This window comes from Hevea brasiliensis, chromosome 5 (assembly GCF_030052815.1).
Source record: "Hevea brasiliensis isolate MT/VB/25A 57/8 chromosome 5, ASM3005281v1, whole genome shotgun sequence".
NCBI lineage: Eukaryota > Viridiplantae > Streptophyta > Magnoliopsida > Malpighiales > Euphorbiaceae > Hevea > Hevea brasiliensis.
Genome location: NC_079497.1, coordinates 20,577,100 through 20,599,738, shown reverse-complemented (window position 1 = coordinate 20,599,738; position 22,639 = coordinate 20,577,100). Strand labels below are relative to the sequence as shown.

Below are 22,639 nucleotides of genomic sequence, written 5' to 3'. Positions count from 1 at the left end.
TGGAAATAGCCTAGATTTAAACAATCAAGCCTTGGACTTTTATTAGGATGCATTTGAAACACTACCAAGTGCAACTCCTCATTAGAAAAAGGAGCTAAAAGCATCTCATTACCATCATTCGAAACCCGAGCATTCATAAGGTTCACCACATTACTGTACAAAGCTTCATCACAATGTGGGAACAAAATAGCTGGCTAAAATAATCATAAACTAAATTATTCATACCTTCCATATCCTTAAACCAACACCCATTATCTTCTACAAAGTGGAAATAGAATTAATTTTCTTTTTGGCAGAAGCCCAAGCATGAAAATAATGAGTATTGTTATCCCCATGCCGTAACTAAAAGATTTTATCTCTTTGCTTCCAAAACAATTCTTCCTAGGTTAAGAGATTATTAAGCTCCTTTTTAGTAGTAGATAAAACCAAGCTTGAACTCAAAGCAATGCTATTCTAAAATCTCTCCGGTTGATCCCTTTTAATATCAATTTCCCTCTTCAATTTAGCATTCATCCCACGACTTCAAGATTGTAAGCCCTGAATACAATGCTCAAGCCGACCAATGATATTACTTGAGGAAGTTGCCAAACTATTTTTCACCACATCCCAAACATTTGAGTTCAAAAGCCAAGAGTTTTCAAATCTAAATCTCTTCCTTTGACTAATCAAAATAGAAGCATCCAAGTGTAGAAGAATAAGGGAATGATTAGAAATTGTAGTGATCAAATTATATAGTTTACAATGAAGAAACAAACCCTACCACTCCTAATTAACCAAAGCCCTATCCAACCTCTCTTGAACCCATGATACTCTTCATTTACCCTGTTCCTAAGTAAAATGGTGCCTAATCAATGATAAATCTTTTAACTAAAAAGTGTCAACAACATCCCTAAAACCCCTGAACAATCTTTCTAGATGATCTACACCCCCTCTTTTATCCTCTACAAAAAGGAGATCATTAAAGTCCTTAATACAAAACCAAGGAAGAATATTGATGAGAGATGAGTTAACAAGTTCCAAGATTCTCTTTGCCTACTACATTCAGGGCAACTAAAAAAACTAGTTAAATGCCAATCATAACCACTTCGATTAGACAAAAGCATATTAATAAAATGAGGGGAATAACCAACAATCAGAGCAAAAAAAATTTTATTCCAAAGCACCACCAAACCACTGCCTCTATCCACACAATCAACAAAAAGTAAAAATCAAAACCACACTGCAAAAGAGCTCTTCAATTTTATTAGAATGAACCAAAGTTTTAATTAAGAATATAGTAGAGGGCTTATTAATTTTTATAAGCTCTTTAAGAGCTAACACTAATTGAGGGTTACCAAGTTGTTGGCAATTCCAACTTAGGCAATTCATGGCTTTTGGCAACCTTGCTCAATAGGTCTCATCGATGTTACATTTTTAAAAATACTGCATTGCATGGCTTTGGACGACTCCACTCCAGATGAAGATCCATCACTATGAAATTGGGCCAAAATAGTCCAAGGAACCTTTTTTTTTTTTTTTCCTTTAGCCAAATCTAAAATGCCATCCTCTATATCCTCAGATTGAGGCCAATCAACCGAGATAGCTTTTCCATATTGATTTGCCTACTCAAATCTTCATTTTGGCCTATCATAATAGTTTACTTTCCCCATGTCTGCATGGAATCTTTAATAAAAATGTTATTTTTTAAACCAGGCTGTGATTACTGAATAAACAATGCCAACTCATATTGCCTTGCCATATTTTCAAAAGCCTAAAATTCAGCCAAGAAATATAACTCATTGCCCTCATTCTTTTTGAGCCATCGGCTACCAAAGGATTGAGATTGTTTCTATGCCATCGGCTACCAAGGTCCTCACTCCCTTTTGATTCCTAACCTTCCAAAGACTCAAAGGGTTTCTCATAATACTATTCTGTATGGCCAAGAAGACTGTAGATGAAGCAAATAGAGGCAACTTTTCATATTTGAACAACACCCTAAATCCCTCCCTTTCACCTTTCTTAATGCTCTTCCATCATTTCAAAGGTTTATTCACATCCACTCTAACCTTTATCCTCATGAAATTCCTCCATCTAACTATTATGTTCGTAATGTCATAATCAACGAAGGACCCAATGAACTGACCCAGTTGTTCCGCTACATGTTCAAAAAGCGATCCAAATGGAAGATTATATACATGCACCCAAAACTCAACATGAGATAGCAAAACTTGTGTTGGCACCTCACCCTTCTACTATTAATGAGTGAGAAGGAGATGATTGTTAAATGACCAAGGACCTCTATCAATAACCAGTTTGACACCTACCAGATGGAAGGACAGAAACTGTTAAAATTAGGGGCCAATCTTGGTTATCTACACTCTTCTGCCTAGCCTTCAAAGATTGGCAAAGGTATTCTACAGTGCATTAAGATTGATAGCCCTATTCGTTAAGAACCGGCCAACATGGTAGAATTCAGGGTTACTAGCACACCCACCCCCCCCCCCCCCTCCCCCCCCAAAATCTAAGTTCAACTCGTTCTCTTCGTTATTGGAGAGAGGAAGATTCTTCATTGTAATATCCACAGCCAAACTTCAAAGTAGGTTAACCCTTACAGAGAAAGGCGATAGGGAAAACTTGCTGCTCATAAAGAGTAAGACCTTTTTATGATATTTTAATATCTTATTTTTATGCTATTAGCATTTAAAGAGCAAATCAATTAATATTATTGATTTATACTGATGTCATGGGGAATTGATATTGCATTGAAATGTTATAACATAATGGAAAAATTACTATTTAGTCTCTGCATTTTGATGAAACTAATTATCTATCCTGTTTTTTGAAAAATACACTATTTAGTCATGTATTTTACTTCAGTTAAACTTTTTAATTCCTCCTGTCAAATTTTTTATTGGTCTTTATATTTTGAAAAAACATATTCCTGGATAAAAATGAAAAATTTTGTTATGAGTTGACTAAATCTGAATTTGCATTTTTTAAACAATTTAATGGATTAAAAATAAGGGGATTAAATAATGTATTTTCAAAATACAAAGACTAAATAGTTAGTTTTTTTAAAATGCATGGACTAAATAGTTAATTCTTCCTAATATAATTGTAAGGGAAATTTTGCTGATGGGATATTTATCTAGGCTAAATAAATGCAATAACAAAATATATATGTAGAGAACACACTTAATTTATATGATTCATTATAAGCCTACATTCACAAGTTAAGGGAAGTAGAAATTTACTAAAAAATGAAAAATGGTACAAGAGCAAGAGAGTAACACTTATAACTTTTAATCTAAATGCTCTCAAAGTGTCTCATTGTGCATCACTCAATGTTTACATCTATCTCTTAAAGGCTTTTATCCCTTTTTTTAGTACTCTCAACAACTTACAAAAAAAGCAAAGCATTGGAAAGTTCACAAGCAATAAAAGCTTTACAAAGATAGTTGATATTCCCATCAACTTTCACATATCTCAAAGAGCTTAATCAAATACTTTGTAATGTTGGATGCTATTTTCAATAGTTAAATCTTATTTCTCATGAATTCAAGTCACAAATTCCAACAAATCTCCACCTTTATTTAAATTCTGTTGCACCCAAAAAAAATTAGAAGACTTCTCTCCACTTTCTTTTTATATAATCATTTATCGGCAAACTCAATTATTACAAATACTATTCAAGTCCAAGTTGGATGGTCATTATATCAATTGGATTGTCTATAAAACTAATTTTTTCAATAATAACATCGCCCGGCGAAATAATATCTCTAACAAAATATTAGACATCAATATTTTAATAATAATGTCAGGTGAATAGCACTTTGCTATCACAAAAAAAGACTTGTGAAACTGAATTGAGCTCACCAAATTAATCTCTTAATCAAATAACTTCTTTTATGGTTTCAACCACAGCTACATACTCTACTTCTACGGTGGATAATGCATTCGTAAACTATAAGATATCTTTTTTCTTTTTTTTTCTAAAATAAGTTAATTTTTTAACTGATAGCATAATTGCCTAAGACAAATTATATAACACATAATGAATCTTCCTCTATTAAGTTCACCTGCATAATTTAAATTAATATAATCAGTCACATTGCTCTTCTTTCAAATTTAATACAAGCATTAGTAGTACTCTTTATCATGGGCAAATGGGCGGCTCATTTGAATTTTTAAGTGTAGGACCCACATTTTCAAAATGTCCAAGAACCGCAGCGTTTCCTAACGACCCTTTTCCACCAAAACACACATGTTCTCCAACTAGCCGTTAAAACGAAACCCCTCATTTGAAAACGGCACTACAACGTTCACTTACCAAAAGCACCCAACAAAAAGCTCTTTCCAATCTCTCTTTCTCCAGATTCAACCGATCCATCAAGGCTTTCAAGAAAAAAGGCCTCACAAAAGAGTCCATTTTCTTCTCAGCTTCCAACCGAGTCACTGTAATTTTTGAATGTTTCGATTCAGAATTTCAATTTTTTTAAATTATAATCCAACCTGAAATTGGAAACTGATTGATTTTTGTGTGATAAATTACCAATGATCTGTTTTCTTCATGCAGGTTTAAAGCTTGAAGAGTCTTTGATTTTAATCTTAGGAAGAAAATGATGTCTCTAACTCCAGATCAGTTTAGAAAAGTAGGGTTGGGAGTGACGCCATCTCCATCTCCGTTCCTGACACCTCGCCCAGAGAGGCGCCGCCCAGAATCGAGAGGTTCCGATTGGAACAATAACCGTCATGACAGAGACAAAGAGGTTAATGTTCAAGTTCTGCTCCGATGCAGGTGTGTTTTTCAATTCTTAATTCACTGCTCTTAATTACATAATTGGGGATTGTCTTTTCTGAACTCATCCATCTACACTGTGTTTGGGGCTTTTAGGCTCCTAACTTAGGAATTGATGTCCAAAGCCCGTTAATTACTTCCCAATAAGCTTCCTTCAGAAAATTCTAGTGTATGATAATGAAACACTCAATCAACAATTGTCTATATTTCTATCACCAGGCCACTCAGTGATGAAGAGCAAAGGACGAACATTCCAAAAGTGATATCATGTAATGAACATAAGAAAGAAGTCACTGTTTTGCAAAGTGTAGCTAACAAACAAGTAGATAGAGTTTTCACCTTTGATAAGGTATGATCTTTTTTTCCTTTATGGATTTTAACAATATTTTTTTTTTATCTTATATGAAGATTAATTCACAGGTTTTTCCTTTTTTTAATTTTAAAATGCTGATCAGGTTTTTGGGCCAAAAGCACAACAGAGATCAATCTATGATCAAGCCATTGCACCTATCGTTAATGAAGTTCTTGAGGGTTTTAACTGCACAGTCTTTGCATATGGGCAGACAGGTACTGGAAAAACCTATACAATGGAAGGTGGAATGAGAAACAAGGTAAGGGAGATGCGGGATTTACTCATGGTCTTTTTATAATTCTGGCATTATATGTAAGTTTTTCTCTTGATCCAGAAACAATAATTTACATAATTGTAGGGTGGGGATTTGCCTGCTGAGGCTGGTGTTATTCCACGAGCAGTTCGCCAAATTTTTGATACACTAGAGGCCCAAAATGCTGACTACAGCATGAAAGTGACTTTTTTGGAACTTTACAATGAAGAAATAACTGATTTACTAGCTCCGGAAGACACTTTGAGGTGTACAGACGATAGGCAAAAGAAACCCATTTCTTTGATGGAGGATGGGAAGGGTTGTGTGGTTGTTAGAGGCCTTGAAGAAGAAGCTGTGTACAGTGCGAATGAAATTTATACTTTGTTAGAACGAGGAGCAGCCAAAAGGCGTACAGCAGATACTTTGTTAAACAAGCGGAGCAGGTTTTTTTTTTTTTTTTTTTTTCATCTATAATGATTCAACTTTGCCAATGATGTCAGAATCATGGATAAAGAATGGGTTTTCCTAAATTCATTTCATTTCTATTGCAGTCGCTCTCATTCTGTCTTTTCCATTACTGTCCATGTAAAAGAGGCCTCCGTTGGCGATGAGGAACTAATTAAATGCGGCAAGCTTAACCTTGTTGATTTGGCAGGATCAGAGAATATATCTCGTTCAGGTGCAAGAGAGGTATAAAAATAACCCTTAGCATTATCTAGCATGCATTGGTACGTATGTTGTTATTAAGTAGCTTAATATTTAGATGCTAATTTTTATTTGGAGGTGTCTGGAAATGTCTTTTTGAGGATAGGTATCATTGCCCGGGAATTATTTGCCCCATTCATCAGCCATTGAACTTAAGAAAAGGCTCTGCCTTCTAGGAGTTGGTAAATTATTGAAACTTTGGTAGGTTTGAAGTTATTGAGTTCGTTCTAGTCAGGAACAATAAGCTTTGAATTTGAAATAGGTTTTTGTCGGATTTTCAAACTAGTTCATGTTTAAATTTATGATTAGATTGGTTTTCCTCATTTCATTTGAAGTAACTCAAATTTCTGAAAATTTTGGCCAGTTGAACTGAAAGAGCTTTAGACGCGTAAGGCAACACAATATGTGTTTCACTTTCACATTCTTTACTTTTTTACAAGCGAGCCAAATTTTTAGTTGAATATAGATGCAAAATTTTTCCCTATTCGATGAGAAAAAAAAGTTTTTGATGATTAGGCATTATCAAACTTTTCTTCACATTGATGAATGCTAAACTATAACTTCTGATGCATGTCTTCTACACTGTCCTGTTTTTGACTTTTTAGTATTTTCCCGCTGCAATTGATGGACCTACAAGTTTCAAATTTTAGAGATGCATCTTTTACAATGTCTGAAGAATATCAAATAAGTAGCATGCTTGGCTTTGGCTCTTTAGTAGGAGCAGCTTTCAGAATTTGATCAAATTTAAAATAAAAATGCAGGGACGTGCAAGAGAAGCCGGGGAAATTAACAAGAGCCTTCTAACTCTGGGCCGTGTTATAAATGCACTTGTGGAACGTTCAGCCCATATACCTTACAGGTTCATCTCAATGTGTTCTCTATCTCTCAGTTCATTCATTATGGTAAACTTCTCTTCTATTTATGTTTTATGATTTTGCCCAAATTTGTTCTATTTCAATGCAGGGATAGTAAGTTGACAAGGCTATTAAGAGACTCCTTGGGAGGAAAGACAAAAACTTGCATCATCGCTACAATTTCTCCTTCCGCTCATTCTCTGGAAGAAACATTAAGCACACTAGATTATGCCTACCGTGCTAAAAACATCAAAAACAAACCAGAGGTTTGTTTGCTTGCCTCTTCAAAATAGTATTATGGTTTAATATCAGTACTTTGTGGCTTGTGCCAATCACAGTTAACCTGCAGGCAAACCAAAAAATGTCTAAGGCTGTATTGCTCAAGGATCTATACATAGAAATTGAGAGAATGAAAGAAGGTAAGATGCATTAGCATTCTTAGAGTTTTTTTTTTTTTTTTATATATATATATAACTAGAAAAAGCAAAAAAAAACAAAAATCAAAATGAAAATGTTTGTTTAAAAATTAAAATTTACGCAGATGTTCGAGCAGCAAGGGAAAAAAATGGAGTTTACGTTCCACATGACAGGTTTGTCCAGGATGAAGCTGAAAAGAAGGTATGATATTTGCAATGAATTTCTATGTTGCTATTTCCCACAAATATGATAGTAGCAGAATGGTTCAAAATCAATGCTGAATACAAATCATAAATTTAATCTGAATTCTGTAGTTGTCAATTTTACTCTACCACAATGCAGCTTCATTTGCTTGAATTTAAATTGAGTACTTTTTCGACCACCTGCAGGCAAGGATTGAGAAGATAGAGCAGTTGGAGAATGATCTCAACCTTACTGAGAACGTAAAACTTGTGGACTTAGTGGTGTTTTATTTATTTATTTTATTTATTTTTTATTTTAATTTTCGTTTTTTGTGTATAATACTTGTACTGCATGAATGATTTCCCTCTTTAATGCCAGCAAGTTGATAGGTTCCGTGAGTTGTGGACTTAGTGGTGTTTTATTTATTTATTTTTTTTATTTTTTATTTTAATTTTCGTTTTTTGTGTATAATACTTGTACTGCATGAATGATTTCCCTCTTTAATGCCAGCAAGTTGATAGGTTCCGTGAGCTCTATCTCACTGAACAGGAGCAGAAACTTGATATAGAAAGTGAGCTAAGGGATTGTAAGGTATTTGTGATTTGAAATTTGTTTGTTTTAGTTAGCTCTTCTAGACAACTATATCTGATTTGAAATTTCTTTTAGTTGAATCTGATTGCAGTCAAATCTTGTTTTCATTTAGTTGAATCTAGAGAAAAATAGTAAGGAACTGGTTGATCTTCAAGAGAATCATAAGGTAGCGATCTCAACACTGAAGAAAAAGGAGTTCCTTATCTCCAGGTTGTTGTTATCAGGTAGGTCAACTGATTAACGTCTTTTAGAATTTAGTTCCTTTTAGTCTCCAGCTAGTGCATAACATTAATCATTTCATTTAATTTCATCATCAGAAAATTCTTTAATTGCACGGGCAAAGGAGTTGCGTGGTGATTTGCAAACTGCATCAGAGGACATAAGTTCATTGTTTGCAAAATTAGGTAAAAACAACTCTTCCTATGAGCACTCAGCACATGCATTACTATAATAACTAATCTCGTATACAAGTAATATGTGTTGGCAACCTAGGATGCAACACTATTTACACACAGATGTGTAAAATATAATTTGGACAAACAGTAATAAATTAGATTAATGATACTTTCAAATTTGAAATTACGATGTGCAAAAGTATTTTATGTAAGATATTTATGCACAATAATTGCTATAAAGTACTTAAAAAAATTTAAATTATTTTTTGTTGATGTTTAAATTATTAATAAATTATTATTCATCATCTTATTTTTATAATAAATAAGATAATCTACTTATGCTTTAGCTGTTTTTTGATCTCGTGAAAAATTGCTTTCTTCCCTACAGATCAGAAAGACAAAATGGAAGCAGAAAATCAAAGACTAATTTTGCTATTTGGTTCTCATCTCGACCAGAGTTTAAAAGACCTGCACAAGACTATCCTTGGTTCAGTCTCTCAACAACAACAACGAATAAGATGCATGGAAGAACATGCCCGATCATTTCTTGCTAGTAAATGTGATGTAAGACAAAAAGTTGTCCTTTGTCTGTTTTATCGAAATTTACCAATCTCATTTGATAACATCCATCATAATAACTACAGGCAACAGAAATCTTAGAATCACGGATTAACAAAATGAGAGAGACATACACTTCAGGGGTAGCAGCATTGAAGGAACTGGCCAGCACAATGCAAAGAAAATCTTCCTCTGACCTAGAGCATATAAATGTTACAATCTCGTCTCAAACGATGGCTGTTGAGCATGTATGCGGTCACAGGAAAAAGAAATTTTTTTTCTAACATAAATTATGATTATATGATATTCTGAATGGCTGTGTCCTTAATTTTACAGTTTCTTGCTATTGCCTTATTGGAGGCAAAGGAAGTTATTGACCATATCCAGAATTTACTTGATGAGCAGAAACAGCTGGTAGCTGTATCCGCTCGACAACAGGAGGAGGTAGGGTGCATTCAGTTGTCTTATTTTCTTGTTTGGTTTCTGCTTTTACTTGAAATTTATCCAATTCTTTTAATAGGGCCTAAAACGAAGTTTGGCTTCATCCCAAGTAATTTCAAAGGCAACAGTTGACTTTTTCAATGACCTCAGTTGTCATGCATCCAAGGTCATGACAGCTCTTCAGGAAAGCCAAGTCAAAAAAATCCACCAGTTAGCAGATTTTGAGAAGATGTTTAAAGTAAGTTATCTTTTGATAGACATATTAAAATATGGTGATGTTGAGGATACATAAGGTTGATGAAGAAACTTTTTCCAAACAGGAAGAGGCTGCCAGAGAGGAAAAACAAGCATTTGAAAATATTGCAGAAATCTTAGCAGCATTGACATCAAGAAAAACAGCTATGGTGAGACTCATCCCTTAGGCTATTTGAGTTTGAACAGTTTCTACTGTCAAATGCTTGACATTTTAAAATTTTGTGCATTATTAGGTCTCGGAGATATCAAGGAACATTCAGGACTTGACCATACAAGAGGCTAAGAGATTTCAGCAAGCAATGTACAGCATGCAGCAGGTTTCCTCTGATGCTAAGGAGGAAATAAGTAGATATGCAGAAAAAGCGCAAATGCATTTCATTGAAGATACATTTTCAGTGGCTGAATCAAGGGTGGCTATGGAAAATGTCCACCAGGAATGGTACCGCTCTCTCTCTCTCTCTCTCTCTCTCTCTCTCTCTCTCTCTCTCTCTCTCTCTCTCTCTCTATATATATATATATATATATATATATATATATATTACAAAATTAAATAAATAAACCAAGCCCAAACTGGCAATTCCACCTTAAACATTATCAATCAATTATGTTTATAAGTTTTAATGTTTATTATAATATAATGCATGTTTTACAAATAAAATTGTATCTTTTCGTGGTATGTAGCTCAAAGAGGGTTGACTACTCCTGGAAGCAATGGGGGAATACCCAATCATACATTAATAATTTCAGTAAGAGCAGTGTAGTGGAGATAGAGTCTGCTGTGAAGTAAGCTCCACTGCTATTTTTTATTCATATATATATATATATATATATATATATATATATATATATATATATATATATTAATTTTCTTCTCAAATTAGGATTTTATCCACTAAATAATATGTTTCTGCTGCAGGGAAAATATCAGCGAAAATCATGTTGCACATGAAGAATTCCTGTCTGCATCATCTGCCATGGATGTAGATTTTGATTCTAGAACTTGTGATGTGTTGTCCGCTGTTGATGGTAATTTTAATTCCTAATTTCTCATTGCATTCAGTTCTTCATAAATTTTGCAGGCTTGTAATCTTTTTGAAATTATTTACCTGGTAGATTCACTGATCCGAGACCAAGAAAGTAAGAAAGAAATGGAATCCATCACCACACTCTGCCTGGATCAGCTCAAGTCAATACAAGAGAAACATGGTCAAAGCATAGCATATGTCAGAAGTGAAGCAGAAAAGTACCTTACAAAAGATTATCTGGTAGGCTTGCTTGATTAAAGACATTCAGAAATTGAGCCTGGGAAAAAAGAAAAAGAGAGAGAGAGAGAGAGTGTGAGAGAGGGAGATTAGTAGTTTGTGATTTACAAAATGGACATTAGCATTTGTAAGGAAAATTTGTTCTGGATTGGGGAGATTTGAGGTTTTGCAGTATTTTTTAAAGGGTAGTTTGTTTAATTGCTTACAGGTTGATCAACATTCTGGCGCAACACCTAGAAGGCGAGATATACCAGTGCCCAGCTTGGCGTCCATTGAGGAGATGAGAACACCTGCTTTAGAAAATCTAAAAGAAGAGAAGAATATAGAGAACGGCTCAAAATGGGGCCATAATGAGATCAAGGTCTCTCTGCAAGCACAACCTAATAGAGCTCCTTTTGCTGATGTTAACTGAAAAGAATTATGGAAGTCAGGTTTTACATGCAAGTAAGGTTTTGCTCATCAACTGATGAGTGCACAAACCCATTGTAAGAATTTTAGGATTTTATTTAAAATGGTAAAGTCTGAGATGATGTCATTTGCTCATCCAGAATTCTGTGTTAGGTTTAATGTGTCAGACATTATTATATATCTATAAGCAAGTCCACCATTCCAATTTTTACCAACCCCACAACTTACTCCATAGTCTCCTGCGACATATATACTATTTTGAGACATATCTGATGAACTATTTTTCACAAAATTGACGGTAAATTTTGATCCCACTCGTTAACTTGCCCAGAACTCATTCACCTTTAAATATGTGAATTTGAATGATTCGAAAAATTAAGAATTCAATAGTGGCTGAATGAATAATATGGATCATCCTGCGACTGAAATAATTCAATTTAAATTAATTAAAAAAACTACCTTTTTAGGTAAAAGGAAAAAATCAATTTAAAGAGAAAATAAAAAAAAATATATAAAAAATGAGATGCTTTTCACAAGAAAATTTTACAATTATCATTTTCATTTCCCTTTATTTTCTTTACTTTTGTTTACTAAACCTTTCTTAACAATTGCACCTGAACTATTGATAACAATGCAATTATATCTCCTGATGTTTGCAATTATGAAAGAATAAAATTTGAGATTTTTTTAGCCATTTCCTCTAATTTATTTTCTAGTCAAGCTTAGGCTAAAATAATTATTCTAAAACAAAAATCAACATGAAAAAGGGATAAATATAGATGCTTGACATTACCAATGCGCATATCATGATAAGAATCAACAATTGGACCATCTTGCAGAATTTGAATAGTTATCAAATTATCACTTTCCAAATTATACAGCCATCAATTCAGCTATAAAAAAAAGAAACTAAATTTAATAACACGCATAATTTAAAATAATTTCATCTCGCCGAACCTGTTTGTCATCTCTAATTTGATAATAAACTTGTCAATGTTTTTACTTGTTGCTACTAAGTATCAATGCATTAGTAATTTATTGGTGTTCGATCCACAGTGTCTAAGTATGTCACACGTAGCAGTACCTAAACTGCCTGCTAGGCAGCCAAGTAATCCCACTTGGTTCAGCTAACAAAAATCAACAAAGAGTAACAGAATTTTGTCTGCATGAAAATAAATTTAGGCAACCCAGAAAATTACAGTAAAACACTTCCAAACCTTGAAACCAACAACAAAAAGGAAAAGCACATTTCGAAGGGGACTCCTGATACAGAAAATCCCCCAAAACTGTACAAAGAACGAATTACCTGGTAGTTACTCTATTCACGGCTGACGCGCCCAGCCATACTTAGGGAAATTAACCACTACGTGAATAACTGCTCAACAGCCAAAATAAACACCCACATGTACCTGTTTCAACTCTGGTAACCGCCAATAACTACCTCTGATTGCCTAACATGGCCTAGACCTCCTATGAAAGCCAAATTCATAAGTCTGCAGAGCATGTGGACTGAGCTGACACCCAAGCCCTCAGTCCTTGCAAGCGCACGCCCAAAATTGCCCGTCCAACACTAACTTCAACAGAAGGCTCCTAACAACTTGTACACCAACCAGCACCACCTGATTGCCAATTGCCTTGCCAATGCTTGTACGTTAATAGATACTGCCTCATAGAGTTGTGGTGGAACCAAGGCCAATGCCACCCAACTCATGCTCAAGGGTCTAACAACATCCATCCACGTGAAGAAACAATTATATGATTTGCTATAAATTTATTAGAGAAAGTACAATTTAGTACCTTGTACTATAGTGCTTTTAGCTTTCAGCACCTATACTTTGCTTTCTTGCAAATAAAGGCATTACTTTCGCATTGTAAGCACTTTGTAGCACTTTAAAGATAAAGAGCTAATAGGTTAAGTGGTGCTGACGTAGTATTGACATAGCATGTTGATATCAGCTCCAAATCTGCATTATTTCTGACGTTAGCACCATAGTAATAATTTTTATTATGTTATTCATTTTGTCCATATTTACAATAGGTTGAAAGTACACATCTTAAATTGCAAAAAAATAAAAGTTTAAGCCCTAAATACTAAAAATGCAAAAATTTCAAAAATATATCGGAAAAAATTTAAGAAAGAGAGGGAAAGAAAGATGGAATGAGAAAAAAAAAAAAGAAACGATAGGGAGACATGAGACAGAGAAAGTTAAAAGAGACGCATATAAGAAAAGAGAGAGGCATGGGAAAAATAAAGATAAAGTGGGAGAGAGAGAGAGAGAGAATGAGAAAAGCATGGGAGAGTCACTTTGTATCTCTCTCTGTCTTCTTATCTTTCTCATTCTATCTCTCTTTCTCCTATGCCTTTTTTTTTTCATATTTGCTTCTCTCTCCATCTCTCCCTTTATGTCCCAATTTTTTTTTTTTTATTCAACTCTTCCCTCTCTCTTTCACTTTGGCTAATTAAGAATAAAAAATAAAAGAAAGAGGGAAGGAAAAAGATAGAGATTGTCACGACCCAACCTATGGGCCGGACCGGCACTAGGACCTGGGCCAGCCTAAAGCCCCCGAGGCCCGTAGTAAGCCTAACTGTTCATTTACCCAATGCTGAGGCCCATTTGGGCCCAATTTCAAGAAAACAAACGGACAGAGTCCGGCCATAAAATGGACTTACCAACGGGGAGTTTTTGACTCACCCGACCTGTAAACACAATAAACAATCCATTGGGGAGCTCAGCTCACCCTCCACATACTCATTAACATAATAATAAATGGGAGCTCAGCTCCCTCATCCAATCCATCAAAACAGACTTAAAATATTAAGTTTACAGGTCCAACATGATAATAATATTACAGACCAAATTCAAATAATTATTGCTAACACATGCGGAAATTCTAGGAGTAAATAAAATTACACAAATATCGATAAACAACCTGCGAAGTATAAAAGCAGGTTAACCCAGAATAAAATATCCTCCTGCGGCCTGTAAAAATTTTTGAACAGGAGTGAGCGTTCGACCCAGAGAGCAAAATATCAATTTTAACCATAATCTCTATAACTATCTGTAACTAATGCACCCTGTAGAGTGAAATGCAACATCAACATCATATTCACATCATAGCATCAAAAAGGTAATTTGGAGCACTCACACACCCTGTAGCATCAATCATAATATATTGGGAGTGATCCCTATCTGACTCTCTTAAACCCAACCAGTGCAGTGAAGAACTCAAACGGACTTTCGCTAATAAACCAAATCGAGGGTCCCAATGAAGAACTCAAGCGTGACTACCCCTCGAAGGAACAGGTCCAATGAAGAACTCAAGCCGTGACTACCCCGTCCTATCCATAGTCCACACCACATCACACGCACGCCAACGCACGCTGCTGCTCCAAATTACCACAACAACACTCATGTCACATTAACAATTATGAATGCAACATAATTCGTGACTATATTTTAACTACATAAATATATGCATATAAGTGATGCATGGGCATGCTGAACATATAATAATATCGAAATTACAATTAAAATTAATATTTTACTCACAAACTTGACGACAAATTACTGTGGCGGCTGGGCGGAGGAAGAAGGCTGTCCCGGCTCACCTGACAATTTTATTACAATCATTTAATAAATTTGACTCAATACAAATAAAGAAAAAGACCAAATACGTCCTAAGTCGTGCCGAAAATCCTGAGTCTCCCTGTACCTAGGACCTACCCAACTGCAAAGGGCTAAAAACGCACTTCTATATTCACAATCCACATATCAACAGTTCAATCATATCACACACCCCTCCTGGGCCCATCAAATCGATCATCCATCTGTCGCAAAATTTCAATTTAGTCCTTATTATTGATCATTTTTGCAAAAACTGCCCAAACAAGCTCTAAAAATTATAAAACTTCGCCCCGCGGTCCTTAGCAATATTACTAAGCTATTGCAAAAAGAATCGTAATTTTCTAAGCTACCACGAATATTTTATGGATTTTTAATCCTATTTAAGCACTAGAAAATTATGAAAAAGCAAGGTTCGGGTTTACCTTTGCCGATTCTGACTTCGGGAACGCACTCGGGACATCTGACAATGGGGGGTAGCCAAAACCTCGGTCCAATTCGGTGACTTTTCAGGTAACGGGTCTGTCTGGCCCGAAATTTGCAAACCCGGTCAACTGTCGAATTTCCGCGAATCGAGGATACCTACACGAAGCCCATAACACGGGGGTTAGTACATAAATTTTTCAGAATTTTCTAAGCTCATTAAATGCTCGGAAAAATACTGCGAAGTTCCGTGGGACCCACCGAAAAACGGTGTCGGAAAAATTCGAAATTTATGTCGTTGCGAAGCTCTCGACGAGTGGAGCGTGCTGGTAGCCTCGGTTTTCTCGTGGGATTCACGGTTTTCGAGAAATCTAGCCCAAAAGTCGAAATGGGCTAAAATCTTCCCGAGCAAAAATCGGACAAACCGCTCGATGGATTTCGGCGTTCTTGGTGTCTATGAAAAGCTCTCGCCGAGTAGATGATTTTCGACACAAGACCCGATCCAATCGGTGGCCGGATCGGCCGGATTTGGCCGAGGAAACTGAAGCGGTGCGCGAGGCGTTACCGCGCGTTTTCTGCCGTTTAGCGTGGCGCCATTGTGGTCAATGGCGCACGGCCACTGGGGTCAGTGGTGGCCGTGGGGTGGGGAGGAGAGAGAAACGAGAGAGAAAAGGGAGAGGGCCATCGCGCGCGGGAGGGAGGAGAAAAAGAGAAGAAGACCGGTCCGATTCGACCGGTCCGATCCAGTCCGGTTCGATTCGGCCGGTTCGATTCGAAATACAAAATTTTGAATTTTTACTCTGCCTCGGGACCGAAAACGAGGTCCAAAAATTCCAAAAAAATTCCATAAAACTCAGAAAAATACGTAGACTCCAAATATATTTTTAGTTTTTTGCCACGTGGTCTTTAAATTAATTTTTAAAAATCATCAAAGTTTATATTTTCGGAAAATCGAACCCGATTTTTAAAATCCGAAAAAATCTCAAAAAAATTCCTAAAATTTAAATAAAATTAAAATACCAAAAATGCTCATAAATTTTAAAATTTTAGGGTGTTATGAAAGGAGAGACAAAAATAGGAGGAGGGAGAGACATGGGAGAGAGACAGGGGTGACTCTTCCATGCTTCTCCCTATCTCTCTCCTTTCTCACCGTGTATCTTTCTCTCTCTCTTCCTATATCTCTCCCACTCTATCTCTCTTTTTCATGCCTCTAATATCCTCTCTCTCCCATGCCTCCCTTTTTCTTAATTTTTTTTTATCTCCCTCTCTTTTCTAAAATTTTCAATTTACTTCGAAACTTTTGTACTTTTAATATTTAGGATTTAAACTTTTAATTTTTCTTTTACAATTTAAGACGTGTACTTTCAATTTCTTGTAAATAAAGAAAAAATGATTAACATTTTAAAATTAGTGACATTGCATTAACATCTGATGACATTACGCTAACGTGGATCTAACATCAGAATGCCAAGTCAATGTCTCGTTAGCAATACTTAGTGACATTGGCAGTTTATCCTTAAAGAGTTAACTGGCGTAAAAGTACATATTCTTATTTGTAATAAAACAAAATACAAGCATTGAAAACTAAAAGTGTTATAATATAGAATACTAAAGTATACTTTTTCTCAATTTATTATTATTATTATTATTATTATTATTAGAGTTTCAAAGGTCAAACTTATATATTTTTCCCATCTTGGCCATCCCGTTATTGAAATATAAAGAACCTCTTGAATTTTCACAATGTATATTTTGATTTTTATTATTTTGAAAATTAACAATTTTAATTTTATATCTTATTAAGTGATATTATAAGATTTTTGAGGATTAAAATATTGTATAAATTGATCAAAGTATACAATTCAATTGCAACTGAATTTCACAATGTTATGGATTGAAATATAATCTAATTAATATATATATATATATAAGAATTTTATAATTTTATAAGAATTAAAAATATTAAGTCACTAAAAAAAATGTGTAATTATGAAATAATGAATATTATAGAAACACGTTCCTTTTTGAATTTTATTAAAAAAATTATATACTATTAGATTAAATGCTGATTTGATTGAATGATTGAAAGCATGTTTATTGAATAGGGGGGATATTGAATTTCTCCAAATACTTTTTATTATTTTATTATTTATAAAAATATTAAAAATTTATTTATAGTGATGGATAAATTATTCACCACTAATAATATAATTAGTAACAAAACTATGTTGCTAATCGAAATTACTTTGTCGCTAATAATTGTTAATGACAATCTGCATTGCTAATTAATACTTTGAGTGTGAGAGACTAATCCAAACAATATCTTTGTCGTTTTTAATGAAGGATATTCTGTTGTTAAATTCCTAAATAATTATAATTTTTAATATTATAAATAATTAATATAAATTAAATTTTTAATATTATTTTAATAATAATTTTGATTACGCTAAAATTCTATTATAATTTGTAATACAGTGATTCTATATTTTAATTCTATGAGTATTATTAATTTATTAAAATTATTTAATTTATTATAATAAAATTAATAAAAAAATCTTAAACACACTAAATCTTTAATTGCTTTAAATGTTTTAGAAACTTATAATATTAAATTTTATTTAATTTATAAATAAAAAGTATCCTTAATATAACTGTAAAATTATTATTAAAAAATTAACTATTTAATTCATATAATTATCAAATTATTAATAAAAAAATAAATATTTTCTTAGATAAAAAATTTACATTTATGTAAATAGATATAAAATCTTAATCCAATTTAATGATAATTATTTTACCTATTACAGATTTGTATATTTACATATCAAGAATTTAAATTTTTATCCAATTTAAGCAGAACAACTGTTTTATTTGTTCCAAATTTATAGTTTTTTTAAAAAAATTATTGATACTAATAAAAATATAACTTTAATCAAATTTGAAATTTATTTTAATATAGAAATGAAAGTAAAAATAAAATATTTTTATATTCTCAAATTATTTTTAATATAACAAATTTTAAAATAATTTTTATTGAAACCATTGATAAAATTGTTAGAATTGCACTTGAGTTTTTACTAATTTAAGTAAATAGAAAAAAATAACATTAATTTTATAATTTTGATAAAATTAGTAAGTTAAAATTTCAAATAAAATTAAAAAGTGCATAGAATTTTTTTATTAATTAGTCCTATTGTTAAATAAATTTTATTTTTTATATCTATTGAATATTTAATTTATAAAATTTACTAAAAATTAAAAAAATACTACTCAGAAATTATTTAAACTTTATTTAAATAATTAATTATTTAAAATAAAAATAAATTTTGATTTTATACATAATATAATAAAAAATCACAATATCAAATTTAAATGCTTATTATTTTAAATTTTTATCTATTTGAATATATTTAATTATGTAAATATACAAATTATATTAAAGAATAAAATTAATATATATTATGTAATTATAACAATGTATTTTTAAATTATAAAATTTAAGTTTTCATCAATCTTTTTGGTTATAAATATTTCAACTTTTTTTAATATATATATGATAAAAATTCATTTAATTATTTACTAAATTGTCCTTTTTTTCCTAATAATTAATTAATAGATATAAAATATAAATGAAAAAAGTTTATGAAATAATCAAATTATTTATATAACAATAAATAATAATTAATATATTAAAATCTTTGTCTTTTTATAAATCTTATTTTAAAAATACTTATATAAATAAAAATCCTAATTTATAAACATCTTTTATTAGTAGTTAGTAATAATATGTAATTTAAAGGATTGATGTTAAAAAATTAATTTTTTCAAACTTTTACAATTATAGTTAATTCTTTCTTTTATTATTTGTTTTAAATTTTAGCATGGTTTAAAAGTTTTTCTAATCTATAATGAAAATTAATTTAAATCAATTAACATGACGTAATTTTGATTGTTAATCTTTTTTTAGTTAATTAATATATTATAATTTTGACTATCAATTTTATTACTCATTAAAAATAATAAATATTTAAAAATAAGTTAAAACTTTCATAAATTAAAGAATTTATTATAATAGTAAAAAAGTTGAAAAATATAAATTTTTTATCATAAGACTAATTTAAATATTTAAAATTTTTGAATAATAAAAAAACTTGAAAGTAGAAAGTATCATGGATATTTCCAATCATATTTAGACAAAATAAAAGATATTATTAATGAATAAAAATGCATCTTATTTTTTTAAATACACAAAATTATAATATAATAAAAGTGCCTTTTTTTAATATTTCCATAGTTTTAATTTAAATCATTACTTTAATTTTTTTTGTTTTGTTTTATTATTATAATTGTTTTAAAAGAAAATTTTATTAATTTTAAAATTTATTAATTAATTAACATGAAATTTTTTTAAAAATTATATATAAAGAAAATTAAATTATAAGTAAATATAACGTGCATAGACAACTTATAACGCACATTAGAAAATAATAATTTAAAAATAAATAAACTACGTCATTGCTGTGCTATAAATTTTAAGCAAATTATGAAAGAAATAGGGAGACGGAACACACTCGGTATGATAAGAATGAATTCAATATAAATTTTATTTTATATAAAAATAAATTTAATAATATTAATTAAATATTTTATGTCAAATTTTATATATAATTAAAATAATAAATACACAATTTGCCTATAAATATAATTTAAAAATTATAAAATTTATTTTTATATAAAATTTAATTTATAATAATTAGCACCTAATAAAATATTTTCAATGTAATTTTTAATTAAATATTTTATGTTAAATTTTATATATAATTAAAATAATAAATACAAATATAATTTAAAAATTATAAAATTTACTTTTATATAAAATTAATTTTATAATAATTAGCAACTAATAAAAATATTTTCAATGTAATTTTTAAATTTCCGTCCCTTGAAGTTTCTAGGAAGAGCAATCAAAGCTCGCCACTCGTGACCCTTTCAAATTTTTTTTTTTTTCTTTTATTTTTTACTTGCACCTTCGACCCCACTGTCGTTTTCTCCTCAGTAGCCTAGACCTAGTAAGGCTGGCATCAACTAGTTACCTTCTTACTGACGTGGACAATACTTCTATTTTCTGACTAAGTAATCGGCCTTCATCAATCATCATCATTTTAATTCTATTAATATTAATATTTATTTCAAAATTAGTGCCTTACTGGAACTACTTCATTTAATCAATTAATTTAAAATTGTTTTATCTTTTAATTATTTTTTCCCTTAAAAACTACGGATACTTTTGTACCATTTAATGACAATAAGATTTAATTAATATTTCTTTAATTTAAAAATAAAAAATAAAAAAATATTAAACTCAAGGCTTCATCTATTTATTCTAATATTATTTAATTTTATTATCAGAAAAAAAATATTATCTCTTTTAGTTCAATTATTATTTAGTAAATTTTATTTCTAATAAATAAAAAATACATTTAATACAATTAAATTTTAATTAGTATTTTGATTTAATGTAGTAAAATAATCTTTAAAATTTTAAATTTTTAAATTTCAAAATTATATATATATATATATATATATATATATATATATATATATATTAAATGCTTATTATTATGCTTAATTAAAACATTTATTATTTTTTAAAAGATGTAAGGGTGACCTTGCATTTGAATACTTAATCCGTTCACAATAGAATTAGTGATAGTTATTTATATCTCTATTTTGTCAGCTCATGTATAGCATGGAATCATCCTTGAAACTCTTAAGGAAGAACGGTATGTTGGTGACTATAGATAGAAAGTCAAAGAACAGTCATACTTTTCTTATAGTACTAAAACGACCGCGCAGCGCACGCCACTGACCATGTTTGATGTTCCCATGCATAATTCAAAAAGTGCATATAAACAATCATTAGTTGCATTTGGTGAAGTCAAAAATAATATTTTCAAACTTCAAAACTCAACGCCTATATAAACCACCCAAACTCAGCAACAACCACCACCTTACTTTCAACATATTCATCAATGGCCATGAAGAGAACAAGAGAGAGGGCAGAGATGGAGAGCTTGGACATGGCCAAGTGTCTCATACTTCTCTCTCACACCCTACAGAATAACAATCCCAGAAAACCCTTCAAGACCCACGACAACGACGACTGCCATCTCTTTGAGTGCAAAACTTGCAACAGAAGGTTCCCTTCATTTCAAGCTCTAGGAGGACACCGAGCAAGCCACAAGAAGCCCAGAATGACGACAGAGAATAAACCGAGCAGTAAGAAACTCTTGATGAGCTTAGAAAGTAGTACAGTAAAGCCGAAGATGCATGAGTGCTCAATCTGTGGGGTGGCGTTTGCTTTAGGGCAAGCTTTGGGTGGTCATATGAGGAAGCATAGAGCTGCTATGACACAAGGATTGGGCTCTTCTCATGCTTGTGTGGTTTCGAAATTGCCTGTACTAAGGAGGTCGAATAGTAGCAAGAGGGTTTTTGGCTTGGACTTGAATCTTACTCCTTTAGAGAATGATCTTGAATATTTGTTTGGGAAGAGGGCTCCCAAAGTGGATCCTTTCATTTGATGTCCACATTCTTATTGTATTCTTTAATTTGTTTTTATATTTTCTTAATTATTCCTTGTATCTTAATTCATTTGTTAAAAACTTTTTTTTTAATTTATTTACGTATAATCATTCAGTTATATAAATTGGATTATGATTAATTTTTCGACTCTTATTTTCAGCTTTATGAAAATTGAAAGTATAGCATTCTAAAATATTTGTAGAAATGATTTATAAGAACATTAATCAAGTTTACACTTTATAAACAATATAGCATTATGATATGAGAGAGAAAGACAGAGAAATGATTTGACACAACTTAACTAACAACTTAGTTTATCATGTAAAAACGTATTAAATTATCAATCAAGCAGCTCAGCATATAAATATTAGGGGTGTGTAATTTTAGTTTAGTTCGGGATTTATCGAGGAACAAAAACTAAATTAAAATTTTGATACAGTTTTAGTTAAATTCTTCAGTTTCAGTTCAGCATGGTTTTCGATTCTTTGGTTCTAGTTCAGTTTGGTACGAGTCCGATTCGGTTCTTGATTTCCAAAATAATTTTAAATAATTATTTTCTT

The 22,639-nt window shown here is 31.7% G+C and overlaps 2 protein-coding genes across 2 annotated transcripts; both read left to right on the top strand.

The window, feature by feature from the left end:
- The first annotated feature begins 4,287 nt into the window (after window positions 1-4,287).
- Window positions 4,288-11,666, top strand: LOC110663290 (kinesin-like protein KIN-5B). Its single transcript, XM_058147129.1, has 24 exons — window positions 4,288-4,436; window positions 4,556-4,777; window positions 4,997-5,126; window positions 5,233-5,388; window positions 5,488-5,825; window positions 5,934-6,072; window positions 6,849-6,946; window positions 7,051-7,207; window positions 7,291-7,360; window positions 7,483-7,559; window positions 7,748-7,801; window positions 8,052-8,132; window positions 8,245-8,356; window positions 8,450-8,536; window positions 8,916-9,091; window positions 9,172-9,333; window positions 9,422-9,529; window positions 9,606-9,764; window positions 9,847-9,930; window positions 10,015-10,220; window positions 10,463-10,564; window positions 10,698-10,807; window positions 10,895-11,046; window positions 11,252-11,666. The coding sequence occupies exons 2-24, from the start codon at window positions 4,599-4,601 to the stop codon at window positions 11,453-11,455; spliced, it is 3,141 nt and encodes a 1,046-aa protein (XP_058003112.1). The 5' UTR covers window positions 4,288-4,436; window positions 4,556-4,598; the 3' UTR covers window positions 11,456-11,666.
- Window positions 11,667-21,500: 9,834 nt separating this feature from the next.
- Window positions 21,501-22,232, top strand: LOC110651363 (zinc finger protein ZAT11-like). Its single transcript, XM_021806672.2, has one exon. The coding sequence runs from the start codon at window positions 21,530-21,532 to the stop codon at window positions 22,076-22,078; it is 549 nt and encodes a 182-aa protein (XP_021662364.2). The 5' UTR covers window positions 21,501-21,529; the 3' UTR covers window positions 22,079-22,232.
- Window positions 22,233-22,639: the final 407 nt, after the last annotated feature.

What these genes read in the sequence shown, in the direction of transcription:
- LOC110663290 (XM_058147129.1), top strand. Translation starts at nt 4,599, where the DNA reads ATGATGTCTCTAACTCCAGATCAGTTTAGAAAAGTAGGGTTGGGAGTG. An exon ending in TCAGCCCATATACCTTACAG is followed by an intron (nt 6,947 to 7,050) that starts GTTCATCTCAAT and finishes ATTTCAATGCAG; the next exon opens with GGATAGTAAGTTGACAAGGC. An exon ending in GAGATAGAGTCTGCTGTGAA is followed by an intron (nt 10,565 to 10,697) that starts GTAAGCTCCACT and finishes TTTCTGCTGCAG; the next exon opens with GGAAAATATCAGCGAAAATC.
- LOC110651363 (XM_021806672.2), top strand. Translation starts at nt 21,530, where the DNA reads ATGGCCATGAAGAGAACAAGAGAGAGGGCAGAGATGGAGAGCTTGGAC.